This window comes from Ostrinia nubilalis, chromosome 12, assembly GCF_963855985.1.
Source record: "Ostrinia nubilalis chromosome 12, ilOstNubi1.1, whole genome shotgun sequence".
Classification (NCBI taxonomy): domain Eukaryota; kingdom Metazoa; phylum Arthropoda; class Insecta; order Lepidoptera; family Crambidae; genus Ostrinia; species Ostrinia nubilalis.
In genome coordinates, this window is record NC_087099.1 from 2,293,611 (window position 1) to 2,313,639 (window position 20,029).

At 35.1% G+C, this 20,029-nt stretch overlaps 2 protein-coding genes across 2 annotated transcripts in view; one reads left to right on the forward strand and one right to left on the reverse strand.

The window, feature by feature from the left end:
• The window catches only part of LOC135076639 (uncharacterized), a 154,083-nt gene extending 134,458 nt beyond the window's left edge, over nt 1–19,625 (reverse strand). Inside the window, exon 1 of the mRNA XM_063971061.1 lies at nt 19,354–19,625. Within this exon, the coding sequence (XP_063827131.1) occupies nt 19,354–19,399 (46 nt within the window). The 5' untranslated portion in view covers nt 19,400–19,625. The remainder of the gene's footprint in view (nt 1–19,353) is intronic.
• Nucleotides 1–20,029, forward strand: part of LOC135076777 (uncharacterized) — a 245,741-nt gene that overhangs the window by 130,145 nt on the left and 95,567 nt on the right. The gene's annotated exons all lie outside the window — the stretch shown is intronic.

Sequence of the window (20,029 nt, forward strand, 5' to 3'; positions counted from 1 at the left end):
TGGAATTTTGTCTGTCACAGAAAAACTTTATCGCACGCGTCCCTGTTTCAAAAACCGGGATAAAAACTATCCTATGTCTTTTCCCGGGACTCAAATTATCTATGCCAAATTTCATCAAAATCGGTTCAGTGGTTTAGGCGTGAAAGCGAGACAGACAGACAGACAGACAGACAGACAGACAGACAGACAGACAGACAGACAGACAGACCGACAGACAGACAGACAGAGTTACTTTCGCATTTATAATATTAGTATAGATTATTGTACCTACATTATCCAGAAATTGTATCATACTATACCATCACTTTGCGACAACTTAACAAAGCGAGGATGTAATGAGAAAACAGCTTAATAATCTTTGCCAAATGTTTTCATCCTTTGTGAATGAAAATTCTTTGAATTACAAGGTAATTCTCTGAGACTTTTCCTAGAAGAAAGGACCCGTTTCATTTTTCTGTTTTGACCACATAATAAATTCCAGCCTTAAATTACCTAAGCATAGTTTGTATAGCAGCTTAAGAACAGATAAACATTGTTTGTATAAATATAAATAGCTAAAGAACAATGAAACACTTAAAGTCACGTCTTAAATAAGGCAACCAGCAGGTGTTATGAAGTCCGAAAAAATTTTTTTCAAAAAAATATACTGGGGAAACCAATTAAACATGTAAAGGCTCCTTAAGAGCATTTTGAAGATTTGTGAGAACTTTAAAAAGTCTAACTCTAAAAGAATACAGATTTGATTTTGATTTTATGCAAATCCTGAAAAATCTCATAGACATTGTCTAAAGACGAACAGAACAGAGAACAGAACAGAAACAAGCTCAAAGACAATGTATCATGTATCGTTCCGTCACTGAATGATATACTTAATAATTATAATAGCACAAAATAAATAGGAGCAGAAGACAATCTTTACACAAAGTGCGCTCGGGCAACGCTCACATACAACGCCAATAATCGCAGACCAATCTAAACCACTGCGAGCGCGAATGGCCGCTTGAGACGCGTCTGTGTGCGTATGCAAAATAAAGTACATACAGGTAATTGTCTTCTGTTGCTATATGTCTGGTGATAATACCCTCCACATAAATATGACATTGACTTAAGGTGAGGCCGATATCTGACGTCGCCGCAGCGTCGCGTCGCGCCCTGACATTGCCGTGTCAAAGGTTATAAATATGATAACAAAGCACCATTTATCCGTGTTAGCGCCGTATTTATTATTTTTGGTGTTTTCTTTAAGCTATTCGAGTACAATGGTTGCTAAATATATTACACATGAGCCAGACATTACACATGAGAGATCGAATCGTGTTTATCCAAAAGGGTTTTATTAACTACAAACTTGACACACTTCTTCACTTCAAAGTAAATATGAAATTATATAAAATAATTGCTAGGATTGACTGACTGACAGTTACATTGACTTAACTTTTTGAATTTCATATTTTAAGATTACATACAGGATGTTTAAAAAATATTGAAAATCACTAAATTAATTACTTCTAAACTACGAAAAATCGTAGAACATAGGTAAATGTTGGTGAAATCGATAGGTCTAGTCCTCACCTGCCTTCGGCTTGACACTTTAAACGAAACAACCTGTATAATATTGTAAATGTCACTCAAGTACTCGCAAAAACGTTTAAAATATAAAGGATATTTCAAGTATCCAAAATTATATCAACCGGCACATTTCACTTTGAACAATTTCTACAAGTCCTGCAGTAGTCAGTATAAAAGTTATAATTTACAAAGTTCACCTACGACTATACTTAGTTCAAACGTGAATTCAGAAACTGGCTTAATTCGTAGCTGAGAAAGAAGAAACACAACATTAGGAAGAAATAAAATATTTTTAGGATTTTAAACTTTCACGTTCCATTTCAACTAAAATAGTACGTAACGTAAAGTGACTGTTGTGTGTCGTGGTATCATCACTAGTGGTAGTGTAATAAATGACAATATGAGGGCAGTTGAAAATTTTCAAGCCCGCCCGAACGGACGACGCCGCGAGCCGCCAGTCTGCTTGTGACCACGGCTGCAGCATCGCAGCCGAAACGTCAAGCCGTGAGTACATAATGTAACTCATTAATAAACGTCGCGTTAAGACTTGTGTCTTACTATTTTAGTTAAAATATTTTTAGGACACAACAATAAAAAATTCGTCGATTGATACACGGAATTAAATTAGTCTTGTGGTTCCAGTAGAGTACAATAGGACACAGACATCTTCCTGTGAATATCTTAAAAGTGACTAAGGGAAAAAAATATACGAACTTCAGGCTTTCCCAACCCGTTTGGCCAGAGTGGGGAGTAATGTACCAAATCCTTTTGCCTCTAGTAAACTAGGCAGTCGCGCTCCTTCAGTGGAGACTAAAATGACCTTAAGATAACAATAATAGTGAAAATTCTTATATACAATCACTCTGTATAATCTAATAATCTAAATATAATATAACTCAAAGGCGACTGACTGACTGATTGACATAGTGATCTATCAACGCACAGCCCAAACCACTAGACGGATCGGGCTGAAATTTGGCATGCAGGTAGATGTTATGACGTAGGCAACTGTTAAGAAAAAAAATCCACCCTAAGGAGGTAAAACGGGATCCACGCGTACGAAGTCGCGGGCGGTCGCTAGTATTGTGATAAAATGAGTAGGCTGATTTTCTCTAACTGTTTTACTTAATGTAGGCACTCCATTGGCTCCAGCACTAGGCGCGGCCTCAAACTTCCTAATTCTATTCCCACGCGAAGGTAAGAGCATTCAACTTTTGTCAAAGAAGTTTTGTTTCAGCATTGCTACAGAGGTATACCTAATACAACAATACACGTGTCAGTTATTTCCCGTTTGTATTATGCAAATACGCATCCCGGTTGACGTATGACGTTTAGTGTAGTGGTAGAGCAGGCAGAACAAATTAAGTATTCTAACGTTATGTTAATGCGTTAAAAATGCCGTTTTTATGCCAGACGCGTTCGGTATCCCATTAAGTCTGACGCGCAAGACTAAGAAGTAGTCAATTATGCTGAACATAAAATCGTACGTTCGTTCGTTCGTTCGTTTCAGCCAAATGACGTCCACTGCTGGACAAAGGCCTCCTCCAAGGTTTTCCACAATGCACGGTCCTGCGCTGCCCGCATCCAGGCTCTTCCCGCGACCTTTACCAGATGGTTAGTCCACCTCGTAGGAGGCCTGTCCACGCTACGTCTTCCAGCCCGTGGTCGCCACTCGAGAACTTTTCTGCCCCAACGGCCATCGTCTCTACGAGCTATGTGCCCCGCCCACTGCTACTTGATTTTAGCAATTCTGCGAGCTATGTCGGTCACTTTGGTTCTCTTGCGGATCTCCTCATTTCTGATTCGATCACACAGGGAAACTCCAAGCATGGCCCGCTCCATCGCCCTTTGGGTGACCTTGAGCCTTCTTATGAGGCCCATTGTAAGCGACCACGTTTCAGATCCATATACCATCACTGGCACTGGCACTGGAACGTAAAATAATAAAGCGTAATATAGTAAAAGCTTAGGGAAACAACTCAAATCTTCTTCTTCTCAGCACTTCTACCTGAAGCAGTGGTAGGGTTAATACTGGGACGTGTAAAAGTGTTTTTTAAAAGCCTACTTGCATAAATAAATGAGTTTTATGAGTTTATGAATTTACTTATTGTCATGGTGGCATAGTGTGCGCTGTATACCTATACGCGAGGAACGCAGGTTCGAACCCCGCCGCCGCAAGACTATTGTGGTGAACCCATTCGTCACAAGCATTATTTAGATTACCACGAGGGGTTCTTTTCAAATAAATAAAACTGCTTTTTACATACAAAATAGTGAGCACAAAATATAAAATTACTTTGTAGTCGATTTACCATTCGCTTTTACTATGGTAGGTACTTTATGTATAATAATATTATTGATGTACCTACTTAATATTCCCATTAGTGAGAATAATAATGCTCAAATGAACATATTATTAAAGTTTGAATATTACTCGTGTGTTTACTTAATATGTCAATAATTAAATCGAATGTTTTGTAGTATATATTACTACAAAATATTACATTTACATTTTAAATGCAGATTAATTTGGTTAATATTGTGTCTGGCCGGCACATCAAGCCAAACTCTATGGTACCTATTATTTACTTGTAATTATAATACATAGTTTACAGTGTTGTTCAAATGTAGACCTTATTAGTATCCACGTGTTACATTTTGACTGAATCGTACAATTAATTAGCAAACTTGTATTTTACAGGAACAACCACATAATAACTTCGCCATTTCACACTGAAAAGTTTTCAGAACATACGAGTACGAGTTGACAAAGATATTGTTTAGCTTGAGACTCTTAGTAAAGTTTTATTTTATTAGACATTAGACTTAAATAATGAGTTATGATATTCCGGCACGTGGAAAACTTGCGGTTTCGTTCCAAATATAATAAGGCGTAAAATTGCGTTGATCACAGTACAAAATTTTATTGTACTTATCATTTCTGTTTTTCAGTTGTTCTCGTAAACATTGAAACAGCCTATTCCTTAACTTGTCCTCAATAAACCAAACTCTTATGTAGTTTTAAAAGGTGCAAAATTACCTACATACCTTGAGGCAATATAAAAATCTACGTGCTCATTCAATAAGCCACGTAACTTTTTAAAGTAGCCAATTGACCGCTATTAATCTTTCTACATTAAAATTTTCATCACGAAGTTTCTGAGAAATTATCCGACACAGATGCTTGAGTAAACTTACGAAGAAGCTTTTTTCGGTACTTAAAAAAACTTATAAATATTAACTACAGTATACTAACCAATTATTTAGTATTCCAGCGAAATTAATCATCTAATATAAACAGAAAGCTCTAGGTCTTCACCCGGAGTTGGTAATTCCATTAAATGTAACACTTTCTCCCAAACCTTTAACGGATTTAATGGAAGGTCTGTAACATTGTTACATTGGCAGGCTGTCGCAAATGGTAGGGCGAAGGCAAACTTTGGCTAGAGAATGAAACGGCAATATTTATTTTCCTAATAAGGTGGACCTTTAAAAATTTAAGGCCCAGTAATCGTTAGCAAAAGACGTTAAAACTCAAGAAATTTGGACTAAAGTTTACTCGGTTTTAATTGAAGACTTACAAAAGGTGTTGATAGTAACATTTTTCTGTAGACGCAAACGTGTTAAATTAAAATTACTCTAGGCACAGATAAGCTGTTAAGTAATCCAATCGTGATCGATAGGTACATTACTGTAGGTTAACCTTTAGCATTTAGTGATGTGCGATAAATTGCAAAGATGCAGTAGCAAAAAAGCGCCACTAACCGAATGTTAGATTGTTAGAGCCCTCGTCCACTTAACTGTTATGGTGAAACCACATTTTTCTTAACTAGAGAAGTTAACGGGAATAATAACTAATCTGTGCAATAAAAATAAGGAAATAATCAGTTCCCTTTAAAAAATGTCGCCTGTCTGTATTAGCCCAAAAAGGTGAGTTCTCAAACTGTTTTAATTTCCGAACATTTAATATTCTGTTGCGGGGTGACGCGACGGTGACGCGACTCAGTCGAACGCTGTCAGCCGCAGCGTCAACATGATTAATTACGGGCACAATGACGTGGCAGATACGTAAATTTACATTGTTTTCGTTCGTAAATGAAATAACATCCCAACAATGCGTTCAGGCGCAAACTACGAGTATTCGTGGTGCCGCTCGTTCTGTTGTAACTTGACATACTTTGCTGGCCCTGAATGCAGACTGTTTTGTGTGTGATTTTATTACCATGTTAAGGATTTTCTTTGAATAAATTAACTATTCATGATTAAAGACACTCAGAGGCCCGATTCATGAATTGAGATTTTCAGCTTGAGCGTGCTCATCTTCTACTCAAAGACGACTTTACTTCCTTGTGTACTCTACTAAACCTACTTCTACACATTTTATACTATATCTACATAATTATAGACATTATTTGCGGTTACAAATGGGTGTTAGCGAAAACCGAGCATTTTGAACAAAATCCATTGTAGATGTTTATTTTTTATAACACCGTATTTTATTAAATAGATAGTATTTTTCAAAGTCGATCTACAACTACAAACTATCTCAATTAATTTTTACTTTAACTAAAACCCTCATATACCCAAGTAGGTACAGTTAATCAAGCACATCTTAACGCATAGCGAATGGCTTATAACGTACACCATCCGACTAGGGTTGCGAGACCGAATGACATCGGGAGAAATAATATTTTTTCGGGATTTTGGGACTTTGGTCGGGAGAAACACCAAAGTAAATATAACTTTTAAAACAACAACGTAAACTATTATTACAGGCCAAGTGCGGGATGAGGGGGAGGGGGGTGAAATCATGTCCCGACCGTTTATAATTTATATTGAAACCCATTTCTGATGATGGCCTCATTGTTAAAAACTTTTAATACCTTTATAGTCATCTGTCTCGCTTTGCAATGGAAGGAAGTCAAATTACTTCTCAATATATTCTTCTGATTAAATTCGTTAACTATTCAACCTTCACTGGTTGGTTTTCATTGGAGGCTAAACTGGCTGGCTATACAGGGTGGAAACGATAAGTGATCTCACTCGATTATTTCTAAACTATACAAGATATCCAAAAACTGGTTACTGATCCTGAAAGTGCTCCACGAGCTCTATCCAACGGTACCAAAAATAGGTTACAAAATAAACTGGATCTATCCCAAAATTCAATGTTTCCAGCTTCCATACATTTAGTAAAACCACATAATATTAAAAAGTATACAAGATATTCAAAAGCTGGTTACTGATCTTAAAAGTGCTTCACAAGCTCTTTCCAACGATACCAATAATAGGTTACAAAATAAACTGAATCTATCCGAAAATTCAATGTTTCCAGTTTCCATACATTTAGTACTGCCATAGTCATGGCACTCATGTCTTGATAATATTATAGCAAGTAAAGCCTAAAATCAATGTTTTCCATGAATAATTTTAAATAAGAATGCACAACAAGTTCTCTTTAAGAGTTTATTATTTAATAAAATAAATTTACACTTCTAATATTGTGCGGCTGGCATACATTTAGTATGGACGCTCTAAACATTGAATTTACGGATAGATCCAGTTAATTCTGTAACCTATTACTGATACCGTTTGAAAGAGCCTGTGGAGCACTTTCAGGATCAGTAATCAGTTTTTGGATATCTTGTATAGTTAAGAAATAATCGAGTGAGATCACTTATCGTTTCCACCCTGTATAGGAGTTTCTGTGGTGGGAAAGTGTGGCGGGATAAGAGCCAAAGCACACGATGCGTTGCGGAGCTGAACCGCTAAGATTTTGACACTTTTCGAAATTGACACACACAAAGTAATCAAACTATGTGCTCATTATCCACTGAGGTATCAGTACTCAACTTTTGAATAATCTTTAGTACTACGCTAGCAATTTACTGTTAACATTATGACGTCTGCAGCAATGTGTTCTGTTTTTGGGCATATTGCTGCGACACCGGCCCCGCTCCCTTGTCACATCTCCCTTTAGTTTCTGTGATCTGTGGGCAACCCTAACACCATCATACCAGTTTCAAATCGTAGCAGGCACTCAGAACTGATTGATTAAGAGAGCCTCTCCTGTCCCTGAGACGTTAATGTTGCTTGAGTAAATTACCCTGAACACCGACAGATGGAGTGGCAGTCGCTCGTATGAAACGTTGTTTTAATTAACATGGCGCTATACGTTATGGGGATATTTTACATTTTGGAAGTGAAATTCATATTATTATATTTGTATACCTTTAACTGCTATACTTTGAGTGATATTGTTAATAGTATTTTTTATGCTGACATCTAGGGCTAGGTATCATTCACGATCTAAAAATCACAACTTAAACTTAAATAGCTGATTATTTTTCTAAACCGCTACTTTTTTATCGAAATACCAACAAAAACCTGAAAAAATATAAATAAAACAATGTAGGTACACTCGTATTACAAAAGTTCCATGTGAAGAAAGATAATTAACTAACTTACGATAACATCGTTTATCTATTTACTACACACAGTAGTCACTCGATGGACGCCCATTGTACATACGAATAAGTTCTGTGACATTAAAATAAATGGATTATTACCTAAGGAACCCTTTAATTAAGCCGTAAATGAAGTAATAAAACTCCTGAATGCTTAAAGAAAGCTTCAAAATCTTCCTATTAGGAATAAAATGTGAATTTTCAACTGTCCACACAAGTGACAAGTTGTCAATATTGTTAGTATAGAACTCAGTAACAAGAGCCTCTCAAACTGGTCAGAATCTAGCTCTACCGAACAAACTTACGTACACTTTCCAGACAGTTATGAAAGTTCAATCTCCTTGTGTTCGTATCAAATTCTTCACAATATTGGAAACATTTTCTTATTCATATTCAAGAGTTGATAACACGATCTTGTTGTGCTTCCACTAGTACCTAATAACGATATGGCAATTTCTTCGTTAGCATAAAGATTAAAACTCTTACTTCTTAGAAGACAAAGTTATGTTTTTATTAGTTCTACTAATGAGTTTATAATGTTTATCGAGCTTATACGAAGAGGATCTCCGGATGAATATTTAATCTTGAATTTCAATGAAAGGACATCATCCATTTTGGTCCAAAATCAAAAGTGCCGGCCAAAAAATAAAAGTGCTGTATTCTGATAGAATACGTCCTCCTTAGCATTTATTACTATAGCACCAAAGCTGTAGCACCACTGTGCATCGTAGTATTTGAGTTCTAAAAATATATGAAACGACTGACTTTGATCTCAAATACTGCGACGCACAGTGGTGCTACAGCTTTGGTGTCATAGTAACAAATGCTAAGGCGGACGTATTCTGTCAGAATACAGCACTTTTTTTTTTATTGGCTGACACTTTTAATTTTGAACAAAAAATGTATGAATAGTCGATGACTTTTAGATCTCAAATACTCGACGCACAGTGGAGCTACGGCTTTGGTACCATAGTTACAAATGCTAAGGCAGACGTATTCTGTCAGAATACAGCACTTTTTTTTGTTGGCCGGCACTTTTGATTTTGGACCAAAAATATATGAAACGTGGATGATGTCCTTTGTTATCCACACTGTTTTATTATCCCGGGTATGATGACGATTTCGAGAAATAATAAGTCAAAAATATTTCGACAATTAGATAAATAATATTTAAAACCTATTGAAATAACTCATCACAGCTGAAATATAGGTCCCTCAAAATACTATCGATAAATTGGATACATTCTCATACAGACAAAATACCAATAAATTCCAGATTTTATCATTCAGAGAGATTCCAAGCCTTATCTTTACATAAAGTTATAAATACAACACAGCATTGTCCTAACAATATACGCCTGAAAAAGGGTTACTTTATACACTCGCCCTTAAAATAGGGTCATCAGGGCTCTTCCCTGAAAAGTGTCAAGTAACATAAGCCTCACAGTCAATGAGTATTAATTTCTGACGCGTGTTTTTCTGTCCCTTATTAGGGTACCCTTTTATCCTAATGGGGGTGGGACAAACGAGCAAAGTTTCACTTAGCCCGTTTTACTTTCTTAGACTGATGAGAAGTCCGATCATTTGGGTTGTGCTCGAGTGAATAGTTTGCGTCAACAGAAGAGTTAATTTGCCTAAACAATTTAGTTAAGCCTCTAACGGCTCTAACTACATAGTAACAAGGAACGTTGGTACGCCTGAAAATACTTCCAATTTTTTTGCCGTTTTCACAACATTCTTCATTAATAATATTGGTCGTGGTGTAACAGCCTTATAGCCTTCCTTAATAAATGAGTTACCCAACACAAAAAAAGAATCAGACCAGTAGTTACTGAGATTAGCGGCTTCAACAAAACAAACAAACTCTTCAGCTGTAAAATTATATTAAAGAAGTATGGATGTAAGCAGCTTTTATAGGTAACTAGCTTTCCGCCCGCGGCTTCGCCCGCGTGGAATTTTGTCTGTCACAGAAAAACTTTATCGCGCGCGTCCCTGTTTCAAAAACCGGGATAAAAACTATCCTATGTTCTTTCCCGGGACTCAAACTATCTCTATGCCAAATTTCATCAAAATCGGTTGCGAGGTTTAAGCGGGAAAGCGTAACAGACAGACAGACAGACAGAGTTACTTTCGCATTTATAATATTATATATAATATATAATATATATAATATATATAATATAATAATATAATATAGTTGGGATTTTTGTAGGAAATATCCAGTTTCTAGTATACGATGAGAAATACGATTCATAAAATGTTAGTAAACCTTTCCTAGAAGGGATAAAGTTATGAAAAGCAGAAAGGTTGCTAATCCTTTATTTGCTATCTAAATATTATTATAATAATTCCATTTTATTAATAACAACAAATAAAAACAAAGTCGTGAAACCTTTCTGGCGTCGTTAATCTTTTAGGAAGAACCAATAAAAGTTAAAAGCTTTCGCAAGCTACAGTTTTTTTTAATATCGGGAAAAACATTTTACGAGACTTATAATTTTTATTTTAAATAAATTAAGGAAGATTTATTATAACGTTCAATAAAAACAACTAAGTTATCAATAAAATTCTTGAGATTTCCATTGGAAATTTCCATTATTATTAGCTATATTAAATATACCTACTACTTTGTATAAATCGAGTCGACTTCGGATTAGATAGTATTCGTATTGTAACACGAGATTTATTGTGATTCCCGATCATGATTACGTATGTAAGAAATAAAATTGTATTTGTACCATTTTTTAGAGAATAGCTATGATTTTAGTATTGTTATGACTTAAGGTCCTGTCTCCCCTAGATGGGGCAGAGGGCGTCCACACCAGTCCTCCATCGCGATCGGTCTTGAGCTTCGCGTTTGATCTCGCTCCAAGTCTTGCCGAACTTCTTCGCCTCGTCTGCCACAGTGCGCCGCCAAGTTTGCTTGGAGCGACCACGTCTAGTATTGTTATGATGTTACTAAACGTTATGGAGTTTTGTTACTAACAAAATAATAGTTTTGGGTCAGAAAATGTTCAATGAATAAAATCGTAATAATCACATTTTTTTCTTAGCCCAAATGAAAATAATGTGATTATTACTAGAATTATTATTAGATTACTGTTCATGAAAATAGAGTCCGTTTGAATTAAGCTTCTTCAATTTACCGATCGAAGATACCTTAACATAAAAAAATAATTTGATTATTTAAAGCTTCTTCCTTCTTTATAAAATATAAATCAAATAACGAATTTGCTCAAAGTTTTTTTTATCTCTGAAACGTAATCACTTTAATAATTTCCGATGCTGTAACAAAAACGTGACAGGACGTTTTAAAATGCTGTCCCTCCGGGGAGCCATTATATCATTTCAGTGACTGAAATCCTCTTATGGTAATTAAATTAAAATTTCAGTTGATTATTTTCGCTTTGCTTTAATTGGATTACTACGTGTTGATGGATTTATGCATTATTTGTTAAATTGTATGAGAATTTTAGAGTAATAGTGGAAAGCGTTCCAAAAAAGAGCCCATTAAAGAAAATTTTACGACGATAGTTCTGTTTAAAACTGAATTTATTAATATAACTGCTTGTACTATTATGCGTAGATACTCGTATGTTACAAAACATAGACTTAACGAAAAATAAACATAGAAATTAAATATGTATTATATGTAGGGTAACGGCACCAGTGGTCAGCCAGGAACCAGTGATCAGCCTATTGCGTTGTTTATTGGCCATAAATATCGCTGTAATCAAAATAACCAAATCACGCGCACTTAAATATAAGCTCTGTTTCCTTGTTGGTTCATGCATCACGCGATAGGAGCGGCAGGGGGTCAGGGGAGAGAAGTAAACACGTTCATACAGGTGCTGTCCGCCGACAAGAGCAGAAGTGTCATGTCCGCCATATTTTTGTTTCACGTGGTGCTCTTTTGAAAGGTGAGAAATAACATATTTTAGTATGAAATGTGATTGTGTTTTATAGATAATAACTTTATACATTACTTAGTGCATTTAATTTTATGAAATTTCATAAAAAATATTGTTTTTTTACTTAAAAAATTGAGGGGCTGACCATTGGATACTGATTTTTTATGAAAGATCCAATGGACAGCCCCCGGGGCTGATTACTGGGTTTTTCTATTTTTTTTTAACAGTAAAAGCAAAACGAGCCATTAAAACCGTTAAATTTATATTTACATATTTAGTGAGACAAGTATTTCCTAATTGTTAGAAAACCCAGTGGTCAGCCGCATTTCAAAATATTTTTTCAAGCGGCTGACCACTGGGTCTCAATGATCCAGTATTCAGCCACGGTGCTATTGAAATAATATTTTAAGTATAAATGCGAATGTTTGTGTGTAAATCTATAAGTAATACTTCATGTTAGTTAAGTTTTACCTGAAATAATGGTATAATGTGTATTCATATCCAAAAGTTATTATTGTTCACTTTTTTTTAGCTAAAAATGCCGAATGGCAAAAACTCGTTTCTTTTTAGAGATTAGAAGTTACCTCTTACTATTGTGGTTGATTATATATTTTGGATTATAGATACATCAATAGGACATATTATATACTAATATCGTCGATGTTTTTTAAAAGAAATATTGCTGTTTTTATGATAAGTAATAAGAAGATCCTAGAAAATAAGAAGACACAAAGAGATTGTAATAGTATGTTTAAAATAATATTTGTATAATGTGCGATATACATTTTTTTGTGCTAAGTGAATCGTTACTATAAAAATGTGATTAATATCGTTGATTTTGATATAACATTGTTTATTTTGATCTCATTATTAGTTATACTTACTACAGGCTGAACACTGGGTTCAACAAGGCTGTTTATTGGTTTTTAGAGGCTGTTCACTGGGACACTGGGCCATTTTTTGTTTAAAATTAATTATATATTTTACTAAGAGAATCATTGTTTTTGAAAAACGTTGATTCGAAACTACAATAAACAATAAATCCATACATGTTGTACGTTTTTTTATACGACGATTGTTGTAGAAATGGCAATTGTCAAAACTTCAAAAAGCTGTTATGAGGCTGACCACTGGTGCCGTTACCCTATATAAAGTAGATTTAAGTGACGACATCCCAACTAATATTATAAATGCGAAAGTAACTCTGTCTGTCTGTCTGTCTGTCTGTCTGTCTGTCTGTCTGTCTGTCTGTTACGCTTTCCCGCTTAAACCTCGCAACCGATTTTGATGAAATTTGGCATAGAGATAGTTTGAGTCCCGGGAAAGAACATAGGATAGTTTTTATCCCGGTTTTTGAAACAGGGACGCGCGCGATAAAGTTTTTCTGTGACAGACAAAATTCCACGCGGGCGAAGCCGCGGGCGGAAAGCTAGTAGTGAAATAAAATGAGCTCAACGCGGAGCGCAACATGATTATTAAAAAAAACAAACAAGAGTACGGACCAATTAATTTACTATGTTATTAAACAGTAAGTGTCAATTATGTTGGTCTTTGTCACAAACTGAATTAGACGCAGGCGAAGCCGTGGGCAAAAGTTTGTGAGAAATAATAAAACTTCCTTGATACTGGAATAAAATTAATAAAAGACTGTTGGCAGGAGACCCCTTTGACTTAGCATATTATTACCCAACAATTTCCATATAGTAATATTACGTCGTTAATAAAGCTAGTCGGTAAAATCTAGGTTTTGTTTGGTTCTGTGGAAGACTCGCATAAAATACGTAAGTATTAAAAAGCTTTCAGGAGCTTTGAAAGGAAGAACAAGCTTTTAGTTTAATACTCAAATGTAATGCTAGAATATTCACGTACTTCCTCATGTTCAGATTTTCTATACATATATTTTTCTCGCTGTGTTGTTTACTCGTATACAGGGTGGAATTTTGTAATGCCACCTGGAGGGAAAGTACTCTTAATACTGTAGATAGAAAAATTTACTCAAAGAAAACATTCCTTTATTTTTAAAAAGAAATAGAACTGCATTCAAAGATTTTCAAAAATTTGCTGCCATACCCAGGAATCGAACCAATTAAAATCTGTTAAAAATTACATCCTGTATTTTTATTGCATCGATCGTTAGGGTGAGGTATAAGGTTGAAATGTCTCTAACAAACATGATAAATCTCTCCACTCCTTCCCACCGCACTGGTTTCCTCTCTAATTCATTTCTCCTCAATTCCATTCGCCTCTGGAACGCTCTTCCCGAGAACATCAGGCAGGCTCCTAGTAAGTTTGTTTTCAAACACTCTGTGCGCAAACATTTTCTTGAACGCATCAAGTCGTCTTAATCTCCCTTATTCTCTCCTTTTCTCCCTTATCCTCTCCTATCCTCCCTTACCTGTCGTCATCCATTTTATATAAATTATATGTATGTATTTATGTATATACAGGGTGTTAGGTAAATGGGTATATGAGCCGACACTAGCTCATGTTAACATGGGCATATAAATGGTATGGTGAAGTCAGAAATTTGATATCATCATTTTATTTTTTTAAATTTTCATACAAAATAAATTTTTTAAAATCCGATTTGTATGGAAAATAAAATAATTAAAATGAAGATATCAATTTTCTGACTTCACCATACCATTTATATAACCATGTTAACATGGGCTAGTGTCGGCTCATATACCTATTTACCTAACACCCTGTATATTATAATATTTTATGTATTATATTGTGTACATTTTTGTAGCTTTTTAGCACCGCCTACTCAATATCTCTGTTTTGCTCAAGGTCAGCTGGTTGAGAATGACTTATGGCATTAAGCTCGCCTTTTTGTACTGAACATTGTTGTGTGTGCAATAAAGTCTTTAAATAAATAAATAAATCAAGTGAAAGGAAACCATGAAATCTTACATTATTTTAATTTACATATTTACAGAAAATCGTATGGCATGGTAGTGAATTTTCAAAAAAATTTCGGAAATTTTTGAATGCAGTTCTATTTCTTTTCAAAAATGAAGGAATGTTTTCTTTGAGTAAAATTTTCTATCTACATTATTAAGAGTACTTTCCCTCCAGGTGGCATTACAAAATTCCACCCTGTATAAGTAGGTAGTTATAGGATGGTACGTTAACACGTCGGAATTAAGAAAATCGACAAATACATGTTTAAACATGCTTCCTGTAAATCAACGATTGACTATGAACATCTCAATTATTATTTTATCTATCCTATGTAATGACTTAAATGTTACTCCTTTAATAATAAAGTTTCTAGTTACAATCTCACCCGGGAAACTATTTGGAGAAGTAAGCCAAGTTTTGTCTTTCGTACAATTTATATCTCAGCTTTGTGTGCATTAGCAGTTAAGTTCCGAGTGGAATCTCAGACGGACGCAAGAAGCCGGTAATATAATAGGAACCAACTCTTTTTGTAGCTCAAAGTTGACGATATACGAGTATGTTACTATATTGGACAGTTTATAGTTTTAAAATACAGGGCTATTTGTTTATCACCAATTACCTGGCAGGAAAGGCTGACATTATAAGGGACAACATTTTTGACCATGGCCATGACCATAAGTCATGCTCATCACTGAATTATCCTCTGACGGGATTCGACCCTGGACCGCAGCTCGGATTGTAGTTCAGTAAGCGATCACTAGGCCAAAAGGCACAGTCCAATTAGCCTAGGCGTAGACCATCGATTTTTCGTCGGCCGATACTTTAGTCGGGCAGTTGATCAGTATGGGCATGTATGGAAGTGCGCACATTACACCGATTCGATTTGGCCGATTCTTCATACAATTTAAAATCGGGCGCAACTATCGGTCAACTAAAAATCGGTGGTCTGGGCCTAGTCTTAAGCATTTACTGTTATACTACCTCAAGATAAAGCGAAAGCTGAAGTAGATGAAGCTAAATATACATAAAAATGTTAATAGGATAAGTCGATATAAACGGAATTATTTTCTTTGAACGTAAAACACGTTGACTCTGCAAAATTAAATAGAAAAACCACAATCTTCACCTTAATGACATTACCTTTATGTACGATTATACCTAAGCGACTAAGGAAATTAGCCAAAGTGGGTGCCGTGGAATTAAAAACAGAAGGACCAAATTGGCTTGTCCTGTCACTAATTTAGTTGTAAATTCAATTACACGTCAGTTTTCCATTTGCCTAAAGCAGTTAGGCAGATGTTGTGGTAATTTGTTTGTGTAAATTTTGTACCTTCAAACTTATATTGTTTGGAAGAATGTTTCTGACGTTTAACATGCTCTGGTTTCGAAAGTGTACAGTCGCCAGTAAATCAGAATCATATTTTTGTTTTAAAATAGCCCCTAATACAACTAATATGTAGACCTAAGTCCCCTCACTACATAGCTCTATGTCGTCCATAGGTACATTTGTGTAAAATGTTTTTTTCGTAGCTTTTACTGCAAACGAACTAGTGAGCGAATGACTAGTACGGCTGAAATGGGATAGTAAACTGTTCCTTTTTTATGCTGCACAATAGCTCTTTTCATGTACCAGCTTATACCGCAGCTTCACTCGCACGAATATCAGTCTGTTACAAAAAGTCTAAATGATTTAATGATAAGCTACCATATTTGCTATATGACACTGAAACCAAAGCTTAAATAGGTATTCTGAAACACTCTACTCGTACTTCTCAATAAAACCATTTTAAATTAACGTTGGATCCTTATTAAGCCAAGGATGACACAAAAATGACAAAATTATAGTTTTCACACACAAAATTTAGTCTCTTTTCCCCTAGGTTACCGTTCAAGATTTCTTTATTTAACGGTAGCCAAGTTTCAATCTAACTTGTAATCCAGCTTACACTTTTATTACAAGAATCCAGTTTCGTTTTTTCTCACCCAAAACGTCGATTGGCAATTAAAAATGAAGAACGAAGAAACGGAATCTCAATTTTTAATCACTAAGCCATCACAAAGTTTAATTTCCTATAATACTCATTGAATGGGCGTTGAAACAAAAGTTCCGGATTTTTCCGACTTTGCTTCCAATCGTATCTTCCCTTTCAATATTGTTGTCTAAAAAGGTCACTGAAAAGACATTTTCCAAGGACTTAATTAAAAAGCCTTTATTTTCTTAGTTGCGTAAACTAATTTAATGTTTTCAAGGCTTTGGATTGCGTAAAGACTTGTAAAAACATTTAGGGATTACACCTAATCTACACTTAAGATAGATTTGTACCTGTGTTTGATCTAAATCCATTATAAATTCTATTAATTCTTTATAGGTTCTTGAGTGAGACTTTCATAATATGATTAACCTTCGTATACCCGCGCGAAAAAGCATTACACATATACCCGCGCACGGTCTCTCAGACCGAAAGTTGAGCTCGTGTTTTATAGTATAATTTTGTACTGTATTGTACTATAATTTGTTTTAAATTATACGTTAAGGTTATAATTGCATAAAAAAAATTAAAACCAATGTTATATTTATAGATATTTTGGTTTAATCAGCCTTTAAATCAGACTTAAAATTCAAACAAAATTTTACATCTCCTAAATTTAATAACAAAAAAAAATTTTTTTTCTTTTGATGCCTAAAAAAATTACTATAAAATACAATAAATGGAAGTATCCTTAGTAATATAATGGAACAAAACAGCATTAATCACTAGTGGTTTCAGTGGAATAATATCCGGAACATACCATAACTGCATGCTCGTATAATGACAAAAATACTTTTTGCATCTGACAAATCACCCTCCTGCTAAGAATCTGTGTTGTTCCCCTGCACTTTTAAATCATCCTCCACCTCATCACTGTCACTCTGGTCATCATAATTGGAGTCCGAATCTTCACATTCTAACAGCGCCCTTGTCCTTTCTTCGTTCATTATGACGACAAAAATGGCTAAAACAAATTAATAATAATAAAATACAGTAATACTTAATTGATATGAAACGCCACTAAAATATGACAGTACATTTTATTGAGTAATATTGTAAAATAAAATAATAGTAACATACCTGAAGTAGATACACGTATACCCGCGTCGGTCTCACAGACCGAATAACAGCAAAAAGTGACACATGTACACTTGGCAGCAGCGATCGCCCAACACTAAACAATGGCAGGCCACAAATCATGAATCTACTAAAAACCGCAAAGTCATAGAGTTATTACTTTTTGAAAAAACTTCGATTTATTAGTTCGTCGGTCTGAGAGACCAACGCGCGGGTATAGGAAGGTTAAAAAGTCTATTTTGAAACTAAGCTTTAACTAAGTCTGGATTGTATTATCTTTAACTGTAACAAATGTCAAAAATCTGCTAAACTCCGTACAAAAAATACCAGTTATGGTTATAGTTACTGTTAAAGTAAGATGGTGCAACTCAGCCTAAAGGGTGTAAGGTGTCGAATGGTATTCTCATCTCGAGATTCGTATCAAATTCAATCATAGACTCATAATAAATATTGAAATACAACCAACTACGGGCTTGAATTCGAATCGAGCATCGAGTTTAAGAATATGATGCTGGTAAGATGTGTTTGTATAAGCAAACACATAATACGGACATAAATATGGACATTTTACACTGCGCCTATCTAGTCCCAAACTAAGCAAAGTTTGTACTATGGGTACTATACAACGGATATAAACATACTTATGTACTTTTTTTGTAAATACGAGTACATACATATTATAGATAGAAAACACTCAGTCTAATACACACAAAATTAAATGTTTGTACTGTGCGGGAATCGAACCCGCGACCTTTGGCATAGTAGTCCGTTATGAACCACTACACCAAACGGCCGACGCTTTTAAGAATGATATGAAAACAGTATAGGTTCTAATCAATACCTAAACCATCGTAAGAATACCGTCAAATAGACCAGTAATTGACTATGGGAATGAAAAGAGACTACCTACATTGGTTTTTATTAGAAATCGACGTAATTTTTTACCTGAATAACAACAACATTACGTATTATGAGTCCATGCCCTACCTTTCTTAACCTTTTTTTATTAAGTACTTTCTGATCATAAAAAAATATCGGAATAATTCAGCAAAACATTTTCTGGCAGATAAGTAATACAGTTATATTTAAAAACGTACACAAAATAAGATTACCTTTGGAAGAAAAATGAAGGAACTTATTTAGGAAATCTAATAAATATTTGCTCAATAGAGTCCGGTATAATACACGATAACGAAGATGAACAAAATTTCCTTTAATTCTAAAAGAAATTTTTCGTGTTTACGAGTACGCGACACGAATTTAATAATAACGGTCACATCTAGACAGATTTTCATTCCTTTACGAAGATTAAAATATCTATAATCAATCATATTACGTGACGTTAATATTATTTGAACAAAACGGCATAAAATTGAAAATTAAAAAACTCACCCCCAAATAGCATCAGCATCAGCGATGAAAAGGTAAATCCTAACATTTTCGTTCAAATAAAAGTACACAAAAAACACTAGAAAATTCACAAAACACCTGACAACTTCATTTAAAATCAACGCGCTTTTTGCTCCAAAAATTAAATAACGGTATCGAGTGTTGACTTTATTATTATTTAACGTCCTCAACGAAAACAATTACGTGTTCTGAAATTCAAATTTTAGTTCGAAATTGGAATCGGCCGCCAAAACGGGAGCGGGACGCGTGTTCCCTCCCCACAAGCCCGAATCGTACTGAGGGAAGCACCTGCTCTGCGCTTCAGATTGGAGCGCGGATTCTCCTGAAAATAAGGGCAAAGGAAAATTCTGCGAACTGCTACATGGCGCGCTTTTTCACGAGTCGTTTTTTTAATCTGTGTACTTAATGCGGAACCACAATGGAGGTCCGGCAAAGATTCATTTGAAAGGATTTAAACGACTATTGTGTGTTCAAATGGCATTTATAGTCATTTGAAGCATATCACGGATTCCCATTATATTTATCGCTCTTTCTCGCTTTCTACAATTTTCTCGGACGTGTCCGCTTTGTCCGGTTTCCACATCATACCTCAATTTATCATAAGGGCCTCCATTTGTTATTATTCAAATTTGCCAATAAAGGACATTGTCAGAAACCG